Here is an 18,219-nt window from a genome sequence, read left to right on the forward strand (position 1 = left end):
GATCGCGGGTGTTTTCACAGCGATGGCTGCCGGCAAAGCTGTCGGCAGCCTCAAAAAGATAGCGGCGCATACTCACCCTCCGGTGGCCCTGATGTCTGCACGGCTCGTCTTCAGTCTTCTGCGCCGTCTTCTTTCTTCTGCCGGGCGCGCTGTCAGCAGCGGCGCGTCATACTAGGCGCCTGCCGGGGAAGATCAATGGCAGCGCCCAGCAGAAGAAAGAAGACGGCACGGAACACTGAAGACGAGCCGCGCGGACATCGGGGGAGCAGTTTTTTTTTTTTTAATGCTGGGCTGGGCTGTGCTGTATACTACTGGGGGCTGTGCTGTATACTACTGGGGGCAGTGCTGTATACTACTGGGGGCAGTTCTGTATACTACTGGGGGCAGTGCTGTATACTACTGGGGGCTGTGCTGTATACTACTGGGGGCTGTGCTGTATACTACTGGGGGCTGTGCTGTATACTACTGGGGGCAGTGCTGTATACTACTGGGGGCAGTGCTGTATACTACTGGGGGCAGTGCTGTATACTACTGGGGGCAGTTCTGTATACTACTGGGGGCAGTGCTGTATACTACTGGGGGCTGTGCTGTATACTACTGGGGGCTGTGCTGTATACTACTGGAGGCAGTGCTGTATACTACTGGGGGCAGTGCTGTATACTACTGGGGGCAGTTCTGTATACTACTGGGGGCAGTGCTGTATACTACTGGGGGCTGTGCTGTATACTACTGGGGGCTGTGCTGTAATGGTAATGTTGTTGTTGTATGCCTTATGTTTATGAGCGACAGTTTTCCTGCTATATACCTGCATGTCATAAGAATTTAAATTAAAAAAAGGACCATGTTAAATTCAAATCTGTTTTTTTTTAAATTTTTACAGATGTTTTGTATGCGTTGGAAAAGGGGTAGTCTTATACGGCGAATATATCTTAAACTCTATATTTTAAACAGGAAAGTAGGGGGGTCGTCTTATACACCAGGTCGTCTTATATGCCGGAATATACTTTAATTCTTGCGTTGGCTGGGCACAGACCTGGTTAGAAATGGAAAGATCACATTTAATACACTTGCTAATAAGTACTCATTGCCACAGGAGGAAATTTATAACTATGTCAAAATACACGACTATTTAAATAAGAAAGTTAACAAGCTTCCCAATACTAACCAAAATGTAATTTCTCGGCTGAAAAATACACCACTCCGTGGGGGGTTATATCCTTTTTCTACAACTGCTTGGGTACCAAAAAAGTAATGGGGAAATGACCATATAAGGAGGCTTGGAAAAAAGACCCAGACACTTCTACTCGGCCTCTGAATGGCAGCAGGCTTCGAGACTAGCACACGATACCTTCCGTAATTTCTCCTTTCTGGGAACAATAGTGAAGACCCATATGAGGTGGCATTTCAATCCTGCTAGATTATGGTAAGTAAAATCTACCACACAACCCTCCTGGCTGCTGGAGAAGTTATGGCCAAAAGGGCACCTTGCTCCACACTCTATGGTCCAGCCCAAAAATTCATAAATGATGGCATCAAGCTGTTATTAGAAACCTGGACATTAAGAATATTCCCCAGCCACAGATTTGCTTCTTTTAGATCCGAAAGACACCCCATCCAAAGTTCAAACTTCTGCTGCTCATATTCTTCTATCTACCAAACTTACTATTACAAGACACTGGAAAGAAGCGGCATGCCCTGATATTGGAAAGGTGGTCCCCCAAATCAATAAGACCTGCATGTACGAAAAAGCTATCGCTTTCCCTGGACCACTGTGGACGATGACACAAGCCAACACCTGGGACCGGAAAAGTGGCAACCGGGGAACAACGGGAATTCAATACACAGATAACAGCTTTCTCAAAGGTATAAAGCACAAAGATTTCTGGGAAGGCCAGGTACAATTAACAGCGCACTCGCCCTTTAAATCTTGTGAAGCTGGCACCATAGGACACGGGGATGAACTCACACGCCGAGAACCCAGAAGCAGGATGTTGTTGTGCCGTGGAGCGGGGGCACACGGGGGGGCACAGGTGAGCTCGCTACCTGAGACATGGGTCACGGGATGACCCGTGACAAATATCAATCATTTGTTGAGAGTAGACAACCCCTTTAATTATTGATCCTAAAGATGTAGTAAAAGAGTCATAGAGTAGTGTCAGCAATGAAAAAAAAATTGACGTTTAAAAAAACAAAAGGACGGGCAGGCACTACCAATATTCCTGAACCTAGGGTTGTCCACGCATCCTACAAGCAATTGACGTGCAGGTGGTATAGCTGTCCTAAGATATAAAACAGAGCAGCTACCGAAGCCCTGCGTGGAAATTCATTGTTTTTGTTATTTTGTGTGAAATATTTCATCAAGTTTTATTTATTTTTTTTAAATCTGTCATGGAATTCACAACCCATCGTCTGTGAATAGTCTGTTCTCTTCAACATAATAAACTGTGTTCTCTAATTGGAAAAACATTGATATCTCCTCACCACTTTTTTGAATTTGCAAGGAGACTACAGGAAATTTTACATTTTTTTGTGTCGTGATGACAAAGTGATGTTATTAAAGCAAAAGTGGCATGTGATGGGCCTAAGAGGCTGCATATAATGGAAGGCTGGATAATTTGTCTCTAAACTTGACTATTCGGATAGTATGACACAGTCCCCGGCCTGAATGAGTATATTCTCTTTGATAAGTTGTGGGGGGGGGGGAGCATTGTCTACAATTTGTTTTGCTGGCTTTTCCCTCTTTTCATCCACTCAGAGTTCAGTCCTTAATGTTTTATTGAAATTGATTTTAAATGAGCACTATTTTTATTGCACATAATGACTTTGAAATAATCTAGAATTTATCTTGCTTTCCCATTGTCTGCACTCTGGCTGTAGACAATATTTTCCAAAGTGATTCATTGAATTCCATATCTTAAAATGGATCCATCTAAAATGCACTAAAGATTATCTGTACTGTAATTGTGTGGAAAATTATACTGATTTAAAACAAATTCTTGTGGAAATGAAAATGTAAGTACAGACCAAAAAAATTTTAAAAGTGCCAATTTGTTGTTCTAACTCACTGGGAAAGCTGTATGCGCTCACAAATTACATGTTTTTATATACTGTACACTTGTTCGGTATGGTTTTCCTCCATAATAAAATCAACATAAATCCATTTACATAGCGGGTTAACTAACGTGAACAGGCACCTGTCAAATCGTCCTTTAAAGGAAAGGGTGGGGAAAAAAAATCACTCCGGGGAGAAAGGAAGACAAATTCAATATAAATTCATATAATGTGATTTTTTTATGTATGAATAGTAATTACGTTTTACAGAAAAACATTTGAAAAACTGATTTTTTTTTTTACTAAATTGAGCTGCAAAGACAGATTTGTATGATACGTTTATAATGTGCTGACCATGCAAAACTACAAAAGAATCCCCTTTGTAGTCATACTTTTTTGTGAGTGGTGTTAGTGTCCGGAACCAGGGGTAGTGGACCCACTGGACCACTGCGTACGATGATGTAAGCTAACACCTGGGAGCGGAGTCTAAGTGTTTTCACCACAGCCCAGTGCAAAGTTCCACAGGCGCGACTTTGTCTGTAGTGGCGGCCAAGGCGTAGTACAGAATTGTAAGGTAAACTTGTGGGACAGACAGGAGGTCAACACAGGCAGCACAGGATCAGAGTTGGGGATGTAACGGTAGATCAGGACAGGCAGCATGAAATCGATGTTACAACGGGAAATCCAGATAATCGCAAAGGGCAAGGAACAAAGCTTTTTCTTAGGCATAGAAGCATTTATAGGTTGTCAAGTGGCCAGCGCCAATTAGCAGTGCGCTTGCCCTCTAAATTTCAGAAGCCCGGCATGCATGCGCCCTAGGAGGCGGGGACACGTGCGCTTAAGCGAGGAAACCGTTGCTGGAGTGCGGTAAGTGAGGCTGCTGGCAAGAGGGGGCACACGGAGACACACAGGTGCGGCTGTGACCCAGAACATGGTTCGCAGGAGCACCCATGACAGTTGGAATTAGCACAATTTTGAAAAATTAGAGTGTATTCCAGTATTGTAGATGGCTCATGTCCTCACACTGCTGTGCTCTGTGCCATAGTCCCGCCCGTTTGATTTGCGTGACTGCTGCAATATCCAACAGGAGCTCTGCCAGTGGTGAGTACAAACAGAAAGAATGTAGGCTTATAATTATATAAAATCTGAGGAGATTTCTCAGCTATACTGCCATGCACCTGCAGAACTGCTCCTTTCCTGATAAGCAGGGAAAAAGCCAATTCCTATTGGCTGCTCTGCAGGAGACAGAGGATCACTGTGTAGACACCTGACTGTGCAGAACATAACTGAGCATGTGTGTCCACTAGAACACAGCTCATTAGGTGGACATGGACGTTTCCCACCGAAAACCAACAGGCTCTATAATTTGTAATTAATACACAGGCGGTCCCCTACTTAAGGACACCTGACTTACAGACAACCCATAGTTAGAGACAGACCCCTCTGACCTCTGGTGAAACTCTCTGGACGCTTTACTATAGTCCCAGGCTGCAATGATGAGCTGTAAGCTGTAAGCCCACTACAGCAAAAAATGTTTAAACTCCAATTGTCACTGGGGCCAAATTTTTTTTGTCTGGATCTACAATTATAAAATATACAGTTTCGACTTACATACAAATTCAACTTAAGAACAAACCTCCGGACCCTATCTTGTACGTAACTGCCTGTAATATAAATGTGAACTTTGTCTAAACATAATAAGGGGAATATATTATTGTAGTTTATGTCAGCTTTCTGTCATATAAATATCACATTTATGGCGATTTGTGCCATTTTTGTGACTTTTTGCCTACCCTCTCAATTTCTGATTTCACTTAACTAACGCCTTTTATGATGTGTGACTTTTAATTTTAAAAAAAACCTGATAGTATCCAGCATCCAGGTAAAAATACCTTTCAAAAATGAGAAATTTTTCACCACTCTATTCTGACGCGTTTCAAGCTATACGGCTCTCCGTTATAGCAGCAGTCGTTATAGCAGCAGCTCAAAATGAGTCAAATTGATCAGCGGATCTGCCATGTTTTTAGATTGCCTTAATGAAGCTATACTTTAGAAATGTCTCATTTTTGAAAGATAGTTTTGCCTGGAAGCTGGACACTATCACCTTTTTTGACCTCGGCTCAGTTGTACATCGGGGGAGCTCGGGTGTTCACACCTAATTTTTATTTTTCATCACTTTTCATTTAGGCGCAAATCTACTCCTTTCTAGCAAAGTAAATACAGAAAAACTGGTTGCGGCAGTTGCAAATTCAATACAAACATTAACATCTCATCTGCCACATTTATCAAGCAGTCTTTACCACTATGATGCATAAGATACCTGCTTTATGATACAACCCTCCCCCCAATATTCATCATATTCCACATATAAACTTGTGTTTTATCAAAGTTATGAGCCATATAGAAGCTACTGATAATAAATTCATTAGGTGACAAGATTATAAGGGTATTATTACATGTATGTATAGTACATAGGTGTATGTAGTAATATTGCTCAGGTCATGTGAACAGTGTTCAATTACCCAACGCAGTTTTTATCTAGTTAGTTATTCAACACATTAGGAACATCAAAGTGCATCTTATCACTAACTAGGGAAACTTTGTACTCTTGTTAACAGTTCAGAACTGAAACCAGAACAATACGACTTTTATTATTGAAGCTTTGAAGTCTGTGGTGAAGTTAGAATAAAGAAACTTTGTCTCGGGGAATGAACACGGCTTGTAAACGTCCTGGCTAGATCTGCTTTATGGGAGGTTATTTGCACTTTTTATGTGATTGACCAGTATTGTAGATATGACATTTACAGATAGGAGGTTTATGTGAAAGTCAATAAAGGTGTGTGAACAATTCCGAGGCTTGAAGACCTATGAAAGTGATCTTCTGCCGTAGGAAACTTCATAATGTAGTAGTAGTGCTGGAATTAAGTTGAGGTTTATGTTCAGTTCTATTCTCTGTTCAGGTGAAATTCTAAGGAAGGAGGGAAACAGGGACTCCTGGTATCATATATCACTATATGATATATGTTCTCTGCATTCTGTCCTGTCCATCCATTCCATACATTCCAGTCCAGGATTCACTGACCTTGGTTAAACTCTGCTGAAACTATGGTTTGTCTATGAAGGGGGTAAGCCATTACCAGGGATTGCCCTCCACAAGGACAAATGATGGGGCATGTTGAAATTTAAAGGGAAACTGTAAGCAGAAATTGACCTATTAAATCATCATGATGTCTGCATGAGTCTGTTGTGAAGCTTGTCAACACCTTCCAGATTATGTCCCATTTATAGACATGTGTGGAGGCATCATCCAGAACTTTGAAGTGAGATGGAAATTGGTTTTATAAAGTCGAAGAGGAGGAGAATTATCACTGAAGTCAAGCTCTCAACAATTCACAATGCCCCTTTCACTTTAAGTGACTCCCCTACAGTCAAGGACATGAGCAATAGGCTTTCCTAAAGTCTGGTGCATGATGTCCATAACAATAGAGGGGACTCTGTTGTGTCTAGGGGCAACTGAAATTGTGTACAGTAGGAGTGATAGAGACAGGTTGGACTTATATCTGTGACATGCTATATTTTTGTTAATAACAGTGAATTATAGAACGTGTTATTTTGTTATCCTGAGTACTGTATATTTAAGAAACTTGTCTTTGTGGGAATACCCCTTTAAGAGAAGACTTTGGTCCCCCATCACATATGCATTGCCCGACATATCTTTGCGGATCAGAGAGTTCAGCGGGCTTTGCTTTTTAGAGCATGAGTATCTTTAATATCACTTTAATGGGACACTGTCACAGGTTTTTACACCACTAAACTACAAGCCCCTTCAGGTATGGTATGAAATGTCCTTTCTAACATACCATCTTTTAGATTAAAATGTTTGTTTATCTACAAAAAAAAATAACTTTTTTTCTGAGAAGAGTCACATTTAGAGTGTCACTTTTGAAGCTTCTACCTTGTGCTCTATAGCACATAGAGCCATGGTCCTGGTGGCATTGTAAAGATAATTTACAAGACACAACTATGGTTATGTTTGCTACAGAAAATGAGAAACAGGAGGCTCCAGGCTAAAAAGAGAGTAAGATCTCAATTCAGGTCCAGATATTATACCAATTGTAAAATTATCGATAAGAAAAGAGGTTCCTCAACTTTTTTAAAGGAAACCATCAGAAATACACTAACTGAGATATTCCTAATATCGGGGCACACAGGGGGGGAAGGGAAAAGAAACATTTTTATGACAAGATTGCTGTAAATGTACATTTACAGCAATCTTGTCATAAAAAATGTTGTTTTTTCACTTTCCCCCCTCTGTGCCCCGACCCTACCCCCTTCCCCTTATACTTTATTGCTCAGTTGATACCCTAGCTGGCTGTTTTATATTTGTTCCCCCTGCGAGGGTCATATGTTTTGCCTGTCCTATTGAAAGGTATCATTATGCTTGTTGATCAATAAAGTTTTGTTGAAACTAAAAGTTTAGGTTGAGGCAGTATGGGGCTTAGTAGATGGAAAGGTATGTACCATCAGAAATACCTCAATTAGTGTATCCCTCATGGTAGGTTTCCTTTAACAACCCGTATCTTTGACGAAAAGAACCACAATCATGACATGTTATGAAAAATGGGAATCTTATCTTTAAAATGACTCCAGAACCATGGAAATCCTGGAAAGGATAGTTCATTATCTGCCAGTGGGTGCATTTAGTGGGGTAAAACATGGTGACAGTGTCCCTAAAATTAGAGACGTTAAACACCAAGCTTTATGAATGTACAAGCAACCGTCCTAATGCTAAGTCATTGACACCATATTTCCTCCAGCTCCATCTATTTCTTGGAACTACCCGAGGTCTTCCTTACGCATGGATGTGACATTTATAATCCATTAACCAGTGATCTCCTTCCCTGACATTGCTTCGGAGGTCATCAGCAGGCGATATATAATGAGTCATTGATTTTTAAAGATTAGATGCCATTTTCTCTTATACGACAGGTCAGGTTCCCATAACATAATAGATCTCTGGTAGTCGCACTGGTTATTTAGCTGTCATTGGCCATGCAATAATTGGAGTATCATAGTTGTCAGTTTAGGATACATTCATTTTCAGTAATACCTTTATATTTATTTTTATGCATTCCCTGTTTTCTTTTAATGGGGTTTTCTATGACTGAAAAAATTGGACAAAATGGAATAAAATAACAAAGACTCAGTATAATCCCTTGTGCCCTGCTGGTCTGATCTGCAGCAATGATCTGCATGTCCATAGCTGGACACAGTGGATTTATCATCAGTGTTGTCCATAAATATGGAAAACCTCCAGGGGTTGGGTATAAGATTAATTTAAAAAAACACATACTTACCCTTCTTCAGTTCCCAAATTGCCCCGAAACATCAGTACTTAATAATAATAATCTATATTTATGTAGAGCAATCATATTCTTGTGCCTATCCATAGTTTTTTGGGCTCAGGGACCTGCTACATCCAATGAATGGTCTCCTTGGACCAGAGGAAAACACTGGAAGATCAGTCCACAGGTAAACGGGAAGTAATGTCTTGTGTCGGGGGAGGCCACTCATTGGATAAAGCAGGTCCTGTGACCTTAAAAAACCAAAGGACCAATACAATCTGAAGCTGGAGTGCGGTCACTTTAAAGTAATACAGGGGGAAGATTAGACTGTATTATACGGCAGCAGATTCATCAACATGTCTGATGCTAGATGATAACACTAAAGCCCCATTCCCACGGCCGGTGTGGGGAATTATATACTCTATGTTCTCATAGACAGCTGTTGTGATCTAGCAGTGGTACACGTGGGGCACCGTACCTCAAACAGGGAAAAGATAGCGCATGCTCTATCTTACCCTGTGTGTATGGCCGTGCCGCACTTCTTCCTGCTGCACATCCCTCCTCCTCTCCAGCGCGCCAACGGCTACGGCTGGGCGAGCATACGTGTGTGTGAATGCACCCTAATTGTGCACACTGTCGGACAGGGATTCATTTGGCCCACCAGAAAAAAATTATTTGGGGCCCACCCTTCATCATCCCCCAGTAAATAGATCCTACTAGCTTTAGGTTAGGTTGTCTTCTGCGGTATCTCTGGGGTACAGTATTAGGTTCGACCCTGGGCCCACCAGAGTACCCTCTGGTGCTCTGGTGGGCCGGTCCAACACTAACTGTGCACCTCAGTTAGTTTATTTAGCACCAGAAAATGTGCCATAATTCTGCTTCATTTAAATAATTTTCCCACAAACCCGTATCCCCAATATCACAAAATTCCATTAAACTGGAACAGCAGGGAATTTATCACTTGCACAACCTGTTGCCCCCTGCAGTTGTTGTGGCCAGCATAACATAGCACAGAAATGGCTCCATGCTATGTGTAGTGGCTGAACACCATAACTGCAGGTGTTAAAGGGATCCTGTAAGCTCTTGCGAGCAGGGCCCTCATTACTATTGTTTCATGTCAAGAGTAAGAATGTGCTTAGTTGCCCATGGCAACCAACTGCAGCTTCCCTTTAAAATATTCATGAACACTGGTAAGATGAAAGCTGAGCTGTAATTGGTTGCGATGGGCAACTAAGCACATTCTTACTCTTAGGCATCTGTAATTAATTTTTTTTTTATTTCTATGTGTAGAATCTGTACAGCACAGAATATGATGGCGCTATATCAATAAAGCTTTATTATTATTATTTCTATTTGAATTAAAATTTCAATTTACATGAATGTACACAATGGTGCAGATTTAGACAGTATGTCCGTGGTATTCCTCAGGTATCAGAGATGCTGAAACATTGTATTTTTAGACATTTTTTGTTGTTTTTTTTTCTCCTTATTTTCTTATCTCCCAGTGAGCTGAAGTACAGTATAACCTGCATGTTTCCAGCTGTTGTTGAGGGTCTCTTTTCCTCGCTCTCCAGGTACAGTGATCTTCTCCTTCGCTGTCGTGAACTTGATGCCTGGACTCAAGATCTTTGTCTCCCAAGTGTCGTCTGGATATCAGGTTTTTTCAACCCCCAGTCCTTCCTCACAGGTAGGGAGCACGTCAGAACTCATTAGTAATTTACTGCTACAGTAATTTTTATAATTACTGCCAGGAGGCCTCATTAAATTTGATCTAATGAATAAATATTGTATTTTTCAACATGATTACCAGAACAGCTTAAACTGTGCGCCATAAACAATTATTTCTCTCCACGCTTTATACCAGCTGAATGCATGTTTGCCGTCTTAGAATATATTTCTCAAACGATGTATACATATTTTATTGTGATCTAGGCCATTGGATATGGCAGCTGAGATGATGCAATGGATTACATCATGACTAGGAATATATGGCATAGAGCAGTGATGGCGAACCTTTTAGAGACCGAGTGCCCAAACTGCAACACATCCCCACTTATTTATCGCAAAGTGCCAACGCAGCAATTCGGACAGTAACTTATCGCAATCTTCTTGCTCCGTGCTGTACCACAACTTTTAATGTTACTTAGGAAATCAATATCGTTGACAGAAGGGAAAATTTGGTTTGACATTGGAGCTTCCCTTGACAACCAAGAGCAGTAGCTCCATTGATAATCCGACCCTGTTCACACAGGATCAGACCCGGATGCCTCACTTTAAAATAACGCTAAACTTGTCACGTCCTGGGCTACCTGGGCTTGCAGAAGGATCACTTAATCTCCTGTCTGGTAAATTCTGTTTTGAGGCAATATTCTGAGTGCCCACTGACAGGGCTCAGAGTGCCACCTCTGGCACCCGTGCCATAGGTTAGCCATCACTGGCATAGAGGATGTGACCTCAAGACCTCTTCTATTCATTAAACGGGTTGACAAGTTTACATAACCCAAGGTCCAATAAACTAAGCTTTAAGGAGTAACTCTTGCTCAGAAGAAGCAAATAAGCAATGTGTTTCTTAGGCTGCATTTACATGTTCCACTTGGAAAACGCTCCAATCAAAACTTCTGATTTCATGAAAATCCTTCATCCTGGTGGTATATTAAAAGGAAATCTACCATTTGATTTCATGCATTATGAACTAAACATACCTTGAGAAAGCTGTAGCTACATTGATGCAGAAACATATCTTGTTTAATCCGTAAAATGAGTAGTTTTGCCAAATATACTGCTATAAAATTATGATAATGAGACTCTGCCCCTTCTGTGCCTGGGATCAACGCTTCTCCACTCACATTAAGTATGCACTGCTCAAGAGAATGAAGTAATCACTGTGTTGTGCCTGACAGGCAGATGTAATCAATCAGTGCATTATCCCCCAGTCATCCAGTTCAGGCAGCTCCTGTGTATACGCAATAATGTGTTTATGTGCGGCCAAGGTCATGAATTTTATAATTGTTTTTTGAGCAAAGACACTTGGATCATGGATTCAAAAAGATGCTGCTGCATCAGTGTAATTACAGCATTCTCAAGGTATGTTTGGCTCATACTGCATTAAATCAAATGGTAGGTTTCCTTTCAAAGACATAAACCACCAGGAGGAAGGATTGTATGCAAATGAGCTTTAGGGGCTCCAGGCTCCATTAACAGCTATGGAGCCTGGAGCCCCTCAGGCTCATTTGCATACAGTCCTTCATTCTGGTGGTAGATGCCCTTTAACTGTAAACAACATTTGACCACAAGCTATGTTCAACTCAAGTGCATTTAAAAAAAAATCTTGCATCATACAATATTGCTAGCAAGACGGAATTCAGCAGAGATTTCAGACTGAAAAGCAGGTTAGTAGGGACAATAATAAAGTGAAAATAACACTTTGCTGTGAAAACATAAACTGTAAAGGTTATTATTTTCACTTGCACTATTTATCTATGTAAAGTGCTAAAAAAAAAAGGCGTTTTAAATTAGAACCAAAACCCCACCTGTCATGTATAATTTTACTAAATACTAAAATGATTCCCCATAGGATAACATTTCTGGAGCACAAATCCAATTCTTTGTTATTCTTCCTGAAAAGCTTTGGTTACAATTCTCCTTGTCAATGGGGAATGTCCCTACAAACTTATCATATAAGCTTAAAGGACATCAACCATCGTTTTCTCAGTGGTAGACTGTCCCATATCGCACCCTTGTTACCTGCTGATGACAAGGGAGACTCTTTTCGCCTCCTCCGGGGCCTCTGTTACTTTTATAACAAATGAGCCGGAGGCGCTCAGGGTCCCATCCGACGCTGCACCAGAATTCCAGACAGTCGGATGAGGTCTGGCCGCAATGGTAGATGGGAGCGTTGCATGATAATGAGGCGGGGAGTGAATAAATTAGGTTTCGGAGGAGCCAGGAGACGCTCGACAAATGGGACCCTGAGCGCCTCCGGCTCATTTGAGTAGTTATAAAAGCTTATTTTCTAGATGTAACAGAGGCCCTGGAGGAAGCGAAAAGAGGCTCCCTCATCATCAGCGGGTAACGAGGGTGCAATATGGGACAGTCTACCACTTAGAAAATGGTGGCAGATGTCCTTTAAAGGGGTTGTCCGAGACTTGAAAAACATGGCTGCTTTCCTCCAAAAAAAGTTCCTCTCTTGACCATGGATAGTACATGATATTACAACTAATCTCCATTCACTTCTATACAGCTGAGCTGCAATACCAGCACGTGCCATGGTCTTTTGCAAGAAATTAGTCAAGTTTTTAACCTCTGGACACCCCTTTTAAGAGGGACCTGGATACATTTCTTAGAAAAAAAATAAATAAATATATATATATATATATATATATATATATATATATATATATATATATCTCAATATCATAAACAATGTGAACTAGATTTTGGGGGGTGAGCCTGGGATTTATTCAAATAGCAGAATTAGAAAGTAGTACTTTTTTTTTTTTTTTTAATTCCACCTCGAACGGCTCTTACCCACTATCACATTATGTTACGATATAATCTGAGTTGGCTATGGGGCCATACAACTACATCCTTATGTCTACAGTAAGAATATTAACATAGTGCCTCTGGCTAAGCCTGGTTACCCACAAGCAAGATTTTCTGGACTGATCTTTGAACTAATGGACAGAACTCAATTGCTGAGCTCAGTCCAGTGATAAGAGGTTCTGTCTGGAAAATCCTGACGGTACACAGAGTGGGTTTCTTGCATCGAACTTGCTTGTGGACAATAAACCTACCATCAAGCCTGATAAACCAGGGACACTTTACTCATAGATCCAGGCACTAGGACTGTGGTAATCTTCCTTCCTTTAAAAATTAACTTTTAAATTATGCTAACGAGTCAGAAGGGCTCTGGGGGTGTCACCAGTGCCCCTCTGTGCTGTAGCCCTGTTACATTACCATCACCCCTGCAACTGTGTGCCAATTTTTTGCTGCCATGAGATTATATCAGGCAGAGAGAGGGGGAGTGCTGATGGAGCAGTCGGTAGACGGTGTAACAGCCTGTGAAGCTACAGCACAGAGGGGCTCTGGTAACACCCCCTGAGCACTTCTGAAGTTGAAAATGAAGTTTTAAAATGAAGGAGACCATGGATAACAAATATAAGATTACCACAGTCACCTGGATCTACGAGTAAGTGTCCCTGGTTTATCATGATGGATTTAGATACCATAATATTTTATAATAGAGCACCCAGGAGACTACAGCATAAGAAGCAGCCTGCAGGTTTTGAGATCAGTATCATTACAGGTGAGGATCCAACTTTAACTACTCATTCTATAGTCAGAAGCTAAATGGTGCAGGTATTGTAATACTAACATGGTAATGAAGATTTCCCATTGACATGCGTTATAATAGAATTACCACCGGTTAATACGGTTCAGCGGTCATCAATACATCCCGGTTGTATAATGATATGTGAAATGTGAATGCCTGCTGGAAAATAAGCTCTTTTGCCACTATGCTGCTTATTTCACTCATGCCATTTATCTAACTATGAAACATACATTTATGTGAATATCACATCTTGCAAACTGGTGTTTAGCTCGGTGGTTACAGATGCCGCGTGATTATAAAAAGAAACAATTTCAGAATGATATTATACAACTAAAACAATTCTTGCAGCTGTCATGCAAAGTTTAGCGCGGAAAAATGAATGGCCCCTGGATAAGATGCATCTCACCATCGATGTCATGAAGAAATACAAGGAGGAATTTTCTCAGCCAGCGAGGGAAGGAGCCTACATATATGGGCTGCACCTGGAAGGTGAGAGGGCACACACTATGGAGACTTGGATCACTTCACTTCTTAAAGGAAGTCTTCCATACAAGTCAAGCCTGATAAACCAGGGGCACATACTTGTAGATCCAGGCACCGTGACTGCGGTAATTTTCTAATAATTACCACCCATGGCCTCCTTCCTTCTGAAAGCAACTTTTAAAATTATGCTTATAAGCCTTAAGGGCTACCCTATATGATTTGGATTTACATACTGTTACATTGTATGTTACAGTTGTAAATAAGTATTTAAAATGCATCCATTATCTTAAGATAATTGGGAAAAACGGGTTCAAAATGCATGCGTTTCTTTACGGACTGCTTAAAAACGGCCTATAAACGGGTTAAAAACGCCACCACCCTAAGGGTGAAGACACACATGGCGTTTTTGGGCCGTTTTTACTAAGTGCGTTTTCAGATCGTTAAAAACGCATGTGTTAAAAAACGCATCCGTTTTTTTAAAACGCATGCGTTTTTGTCCGTTTTCCGAAATTGCGCAATGAAAAACGGACAAAAACGCATGCGTTTTTAACGATCTGAAAACGCACTTAGTAAAAACGGCCCAAAAACGCCATGTGTGTCTTCACCCTAAAGCTGAAATAAGAACAGAACTACGTAAAACGCTCTAGAGTTATTTAAAGGGGGGTTGTCTTGGATTTGCAAAATAAACAGCACCTGATTGCTACAGACAATTACTGGACTCATCAGTGTACACGGGAGGTGGCGATTTCCAGCAGCATCAATTGTAGACAGCTTTAGGGCGCGGTCCCACGTTGCGTTTGCAAACGCAGACGCAGACCAAACCGCGCCCACCGGGCGGTCCGCGGTCCAATCGCATCGGCGTTTCTCTATGTTTCTATTGAAAACGCCGATGCGATTGGACCGCGGAACGCCCGGTGGGCGCGGTTTGGTCTGCGTCTGCGTTTGCAAACGCAACGTGGGACCGCGCCCTTATGTCAGCGCTGCAGCCTAGTAAACACAGACTGGCTCTGCAAGGTCTGGAACAGACGTCGGCACACGTGGCGTTTTGAACCCATTTTTAAGCAGTCCGTTAAAAAACGCATATGTTTTTGACAGGTGTTTTTTTTTTTTTTTTACGGACTGCTTGAAAAACGGCCCAAAAACGGGTTCAAGACGCCATGTGTGCACATGGCCGCCTTAGGGTGAAGACACACTTGGCGTTTTTGGGCCGTTTTTACTAAGTGTGTTTTCAGATCGTTAAAAACGCATGCGTTTTTGTATGTTTTTCATTGTGCAATTTCGGAAAAACGGACAAAAACGCATAAGTTTTTAAAAAACTGATGCGTTTTTTAACGCATGCGTTTTTAACGATCTGAAAACGCACTTAGTAAAAACGGCCCAAAAACGCCATGTGTGTCTTCACCCTTATGCTTACTTGGTTCAATTCCACCACATGGTTGCTGATCTTGCACAACTTCTTTTAGATACCCAGGCAGTGTTCACACCTGGCGTTCTGAAACACAATTCAAACACAGCAGCCGTCTTCCTATGTTATCATTTTGTTCATATAAAACACAATATATAATGTAAACATAGTTGTAACATCACAGCCTCAGAATAGTTATGCGCTGGTGGAGGTGACATGACCTAGGCCACACCTTCCGCTAGCGTTACGTTCATAACGGTAGCGCACAGGAGGCGGGCCTTGGCCAGATCGCTTTTGCGTTTCCCAGGAGCCCCGTCCCCTGTGGGCTAGCATCGAGTTATGAACGCAACGCTAGCGGAACGTGTGACTGCGGCCCTACCCAAAGTACAATAGCAGTCCGGGTATTTTACCCTCTTTAGCAACGTTGTATGCAGCAGCGCAGTCTAGTCACCATCAGGTCAGCAGCTTCTCAACCTTTTTTCAAGCCAAGTTTAACCCAGTGACTGAGGGCACATTCACGATGCATTGCGTTTTTTTATGCGTTTTTGAAGCATTCCAAAGGCTTTAACCTTGATCACATGTTGAAGTAACATTGGGGGACATTTACTATGGTGTTTCCGCCAGTTTTGTGGCGCTCTCACCACATGTTCTGCTCTCAGACCTATTTATTATCTGGCGGCGCCAGAAAAAATGACTTTTTCCGTCTGCTCCGACTGTTCTCCGAAAAGGGGCGTGGCTTTGGCGGAGTGGAAACTCAGACACAATTACTATGTGTCGCAGCCCTTTTTGGGCGGTGTAAACTGACGGAAAGTAGACCAAAAGAAAACTGGTCTAGCAGGGACTGTTGGACACATTTCTGGTGCTCGGGACAGATTTTGTCCCAGGGACAGAAAATAGTCTCGGCGCCAGAAATGTCTCTGCACAGCTCTACAATATTAAATGTGTGTCTTCTTACCGAGAGCAGGTCGGTAACAAAGCCAATGCAGACACTGACACTGTAAGTAAATGTCCCCCATTGTGTTTAGCCAATGCAATGGAAACGCAATGTTACTTCAAAATTGTGATCAAAGTTGAAGCCTTTGGAATGAGTCAAAAACGTATCAAAAAATGCAATGCGCCCTTAGGGTGCATCCAGACGTTCAGTTTTTCAGATGCAGTTTTCAAAGCCAAAGGCATAATAGGTGTGGATCATGAGACTGGGTTTTGTTTGCGTTTATCACATGCGTTTTCAGACAGCTGAAGAGCTGTTGCCTAATATTTGCCTAATAAGTGTTGTCAACATTGCGTTTACAAAACGCATACTCAAGGACCCGAATGTGTACCAAGGGACACATTTACTTACCCGTCCCCGACGCGTTCCCTGAAGTGCATTGTCCGACGATAATGCACTGTGCCGCGATACAAAATACAATCACGTGAAACACAATCCCCTGCTAAATCCCTATTACAGTGCCGCGAATCCCGAAAATGTTGGAAAGTTCGACGGAAATGCACTCCGCCAGTAAATAAGCCCCAACAATTCAGTTCAAGCTTCCCCTTCCCCCCTTGGTGTTTGCAGAAATACTGGTATTAGACAAAACAATACACCAGCGGCTGGTTGCTGATCGCATATGTTTGCATAAAAATGCAAATTCGATAGGCTGTTGTACATCCCTGGGGCCTTTCATTCAGTTTCAAAATGAAGTCAAAGCCCAAACGTGTGACTGTACCCTAAAAGTAACTAATGTTAACCTTTGAACGGATAAACTAAAGATTTGATACCTATAACAGAGTGCACAGAGCATTAGTTTTCAATTGTGTATTATACTAATCTTTATAGAAGAAAGTAATTATTATTTTTTTATTGCAGGGGCCCAGTGGGATGTCCAGGGAGGGCACATTGTTGAAGCACGTCTAAAAGCTCCCAATCCCATGATGCCTGTAATATTTGTGAGAGCTATTCCCAATGACCGACAAGACACAAGGAACATGTACGAGTGTCCCGTATACAAGACAAAAATAAGAGGATCAACCTATGTTTGGGCCTTCCACTTGAAGACCAAGGAGAGACCTTCAAAGTGGATTCTTGCTGGCGTGGCTTTATTGCTGAGTGTGTAATAAAATGAGAATAAAACAAACATACAATTTTCTGTGATCAGGGGGTGGGGGATGGGAGGTGATCTTGCATTTTCAGCAAGGTGCGCACATTTTGACCACTTTGTGGGCAGAGATAATTTTTGTATTATAAATGGAGAAAGTTCAGCTGCGAGCTATACAATTGTCAGTCTCCTCATATAATACACGCTCTATGCAGCTGTTAAAAAGGACTATAAAAATTTAATCACAGACATAAACAACCCCCGGCTACGATTCAGTCGCTGCAGGAACAGTGATTATCTAAACAACTTGAATATTATATGCCTTTTATATATCATCCTGCATCAAAATCATAGCCAGCTGTCTCCATTTTAATTATGTATTCTGAAAATAGATTATGAACAAAACCCTTAGAAAACAGTATGCACAGAGCCCCTACCATGAGCGCTCCTGGGAGGGAGGAAGGACTTCTCTCCGCAGTCACTTTTTATTTTCCATGTGGTAAAACAAAAAAGTTCTGTCTTGTG

General features: G+C 41.7%; 1 protein-coding gene across 3 annotated transcripts in view; it reads left to right on the forward strand.

The window, feature by feature from the left end:
- Positions 1-17,717, forward strand: part of LOC140075597 (dynein axonemal heavy chain 11-like) — a 222,770-nt gene extending 205,053 nt beyond the window's left edge. For all 3 annotated transcript variants that reach the window (XM_072121698.1, XM_072121699.1, XM_072121700.1), the window contains 3 exons: positions 9,971-10,083; positions 14,077-14,217; positions 17,466-17,717. In XM_072121698.1, coding sequence (XP_071977799.1) covers positions 9,971-10,083; positions 14,077-14,217; positions 17,466-17,713 — 502 coding nt within the window. In that variant the 3' untranslated portion in view covers positions 17,714-17,717. The remainder of the gene's footprint in view (positions 1-9,970; positions 10,084-14,076; positions 14,218-17,465) is intronic.
- The last annotated feature ends 502 nt before the right edge of the window (positions 17,718-18,219 follow it).

This window comes from Engystomops pustulosus, chromosome 8, assembly GCF_040894005.1.
Source record: "Engystomops pustulosus chromosome 8, aEngPut4.maternal, whole genome shotgun sequence".
Taxonomy (NCBI): domain Eukaryota; kingdom Metazoa; phylum Chordata; class Amphibia; order Anura; family Leptodactylidae; genus Engystomops; species Engystomops pustulosus.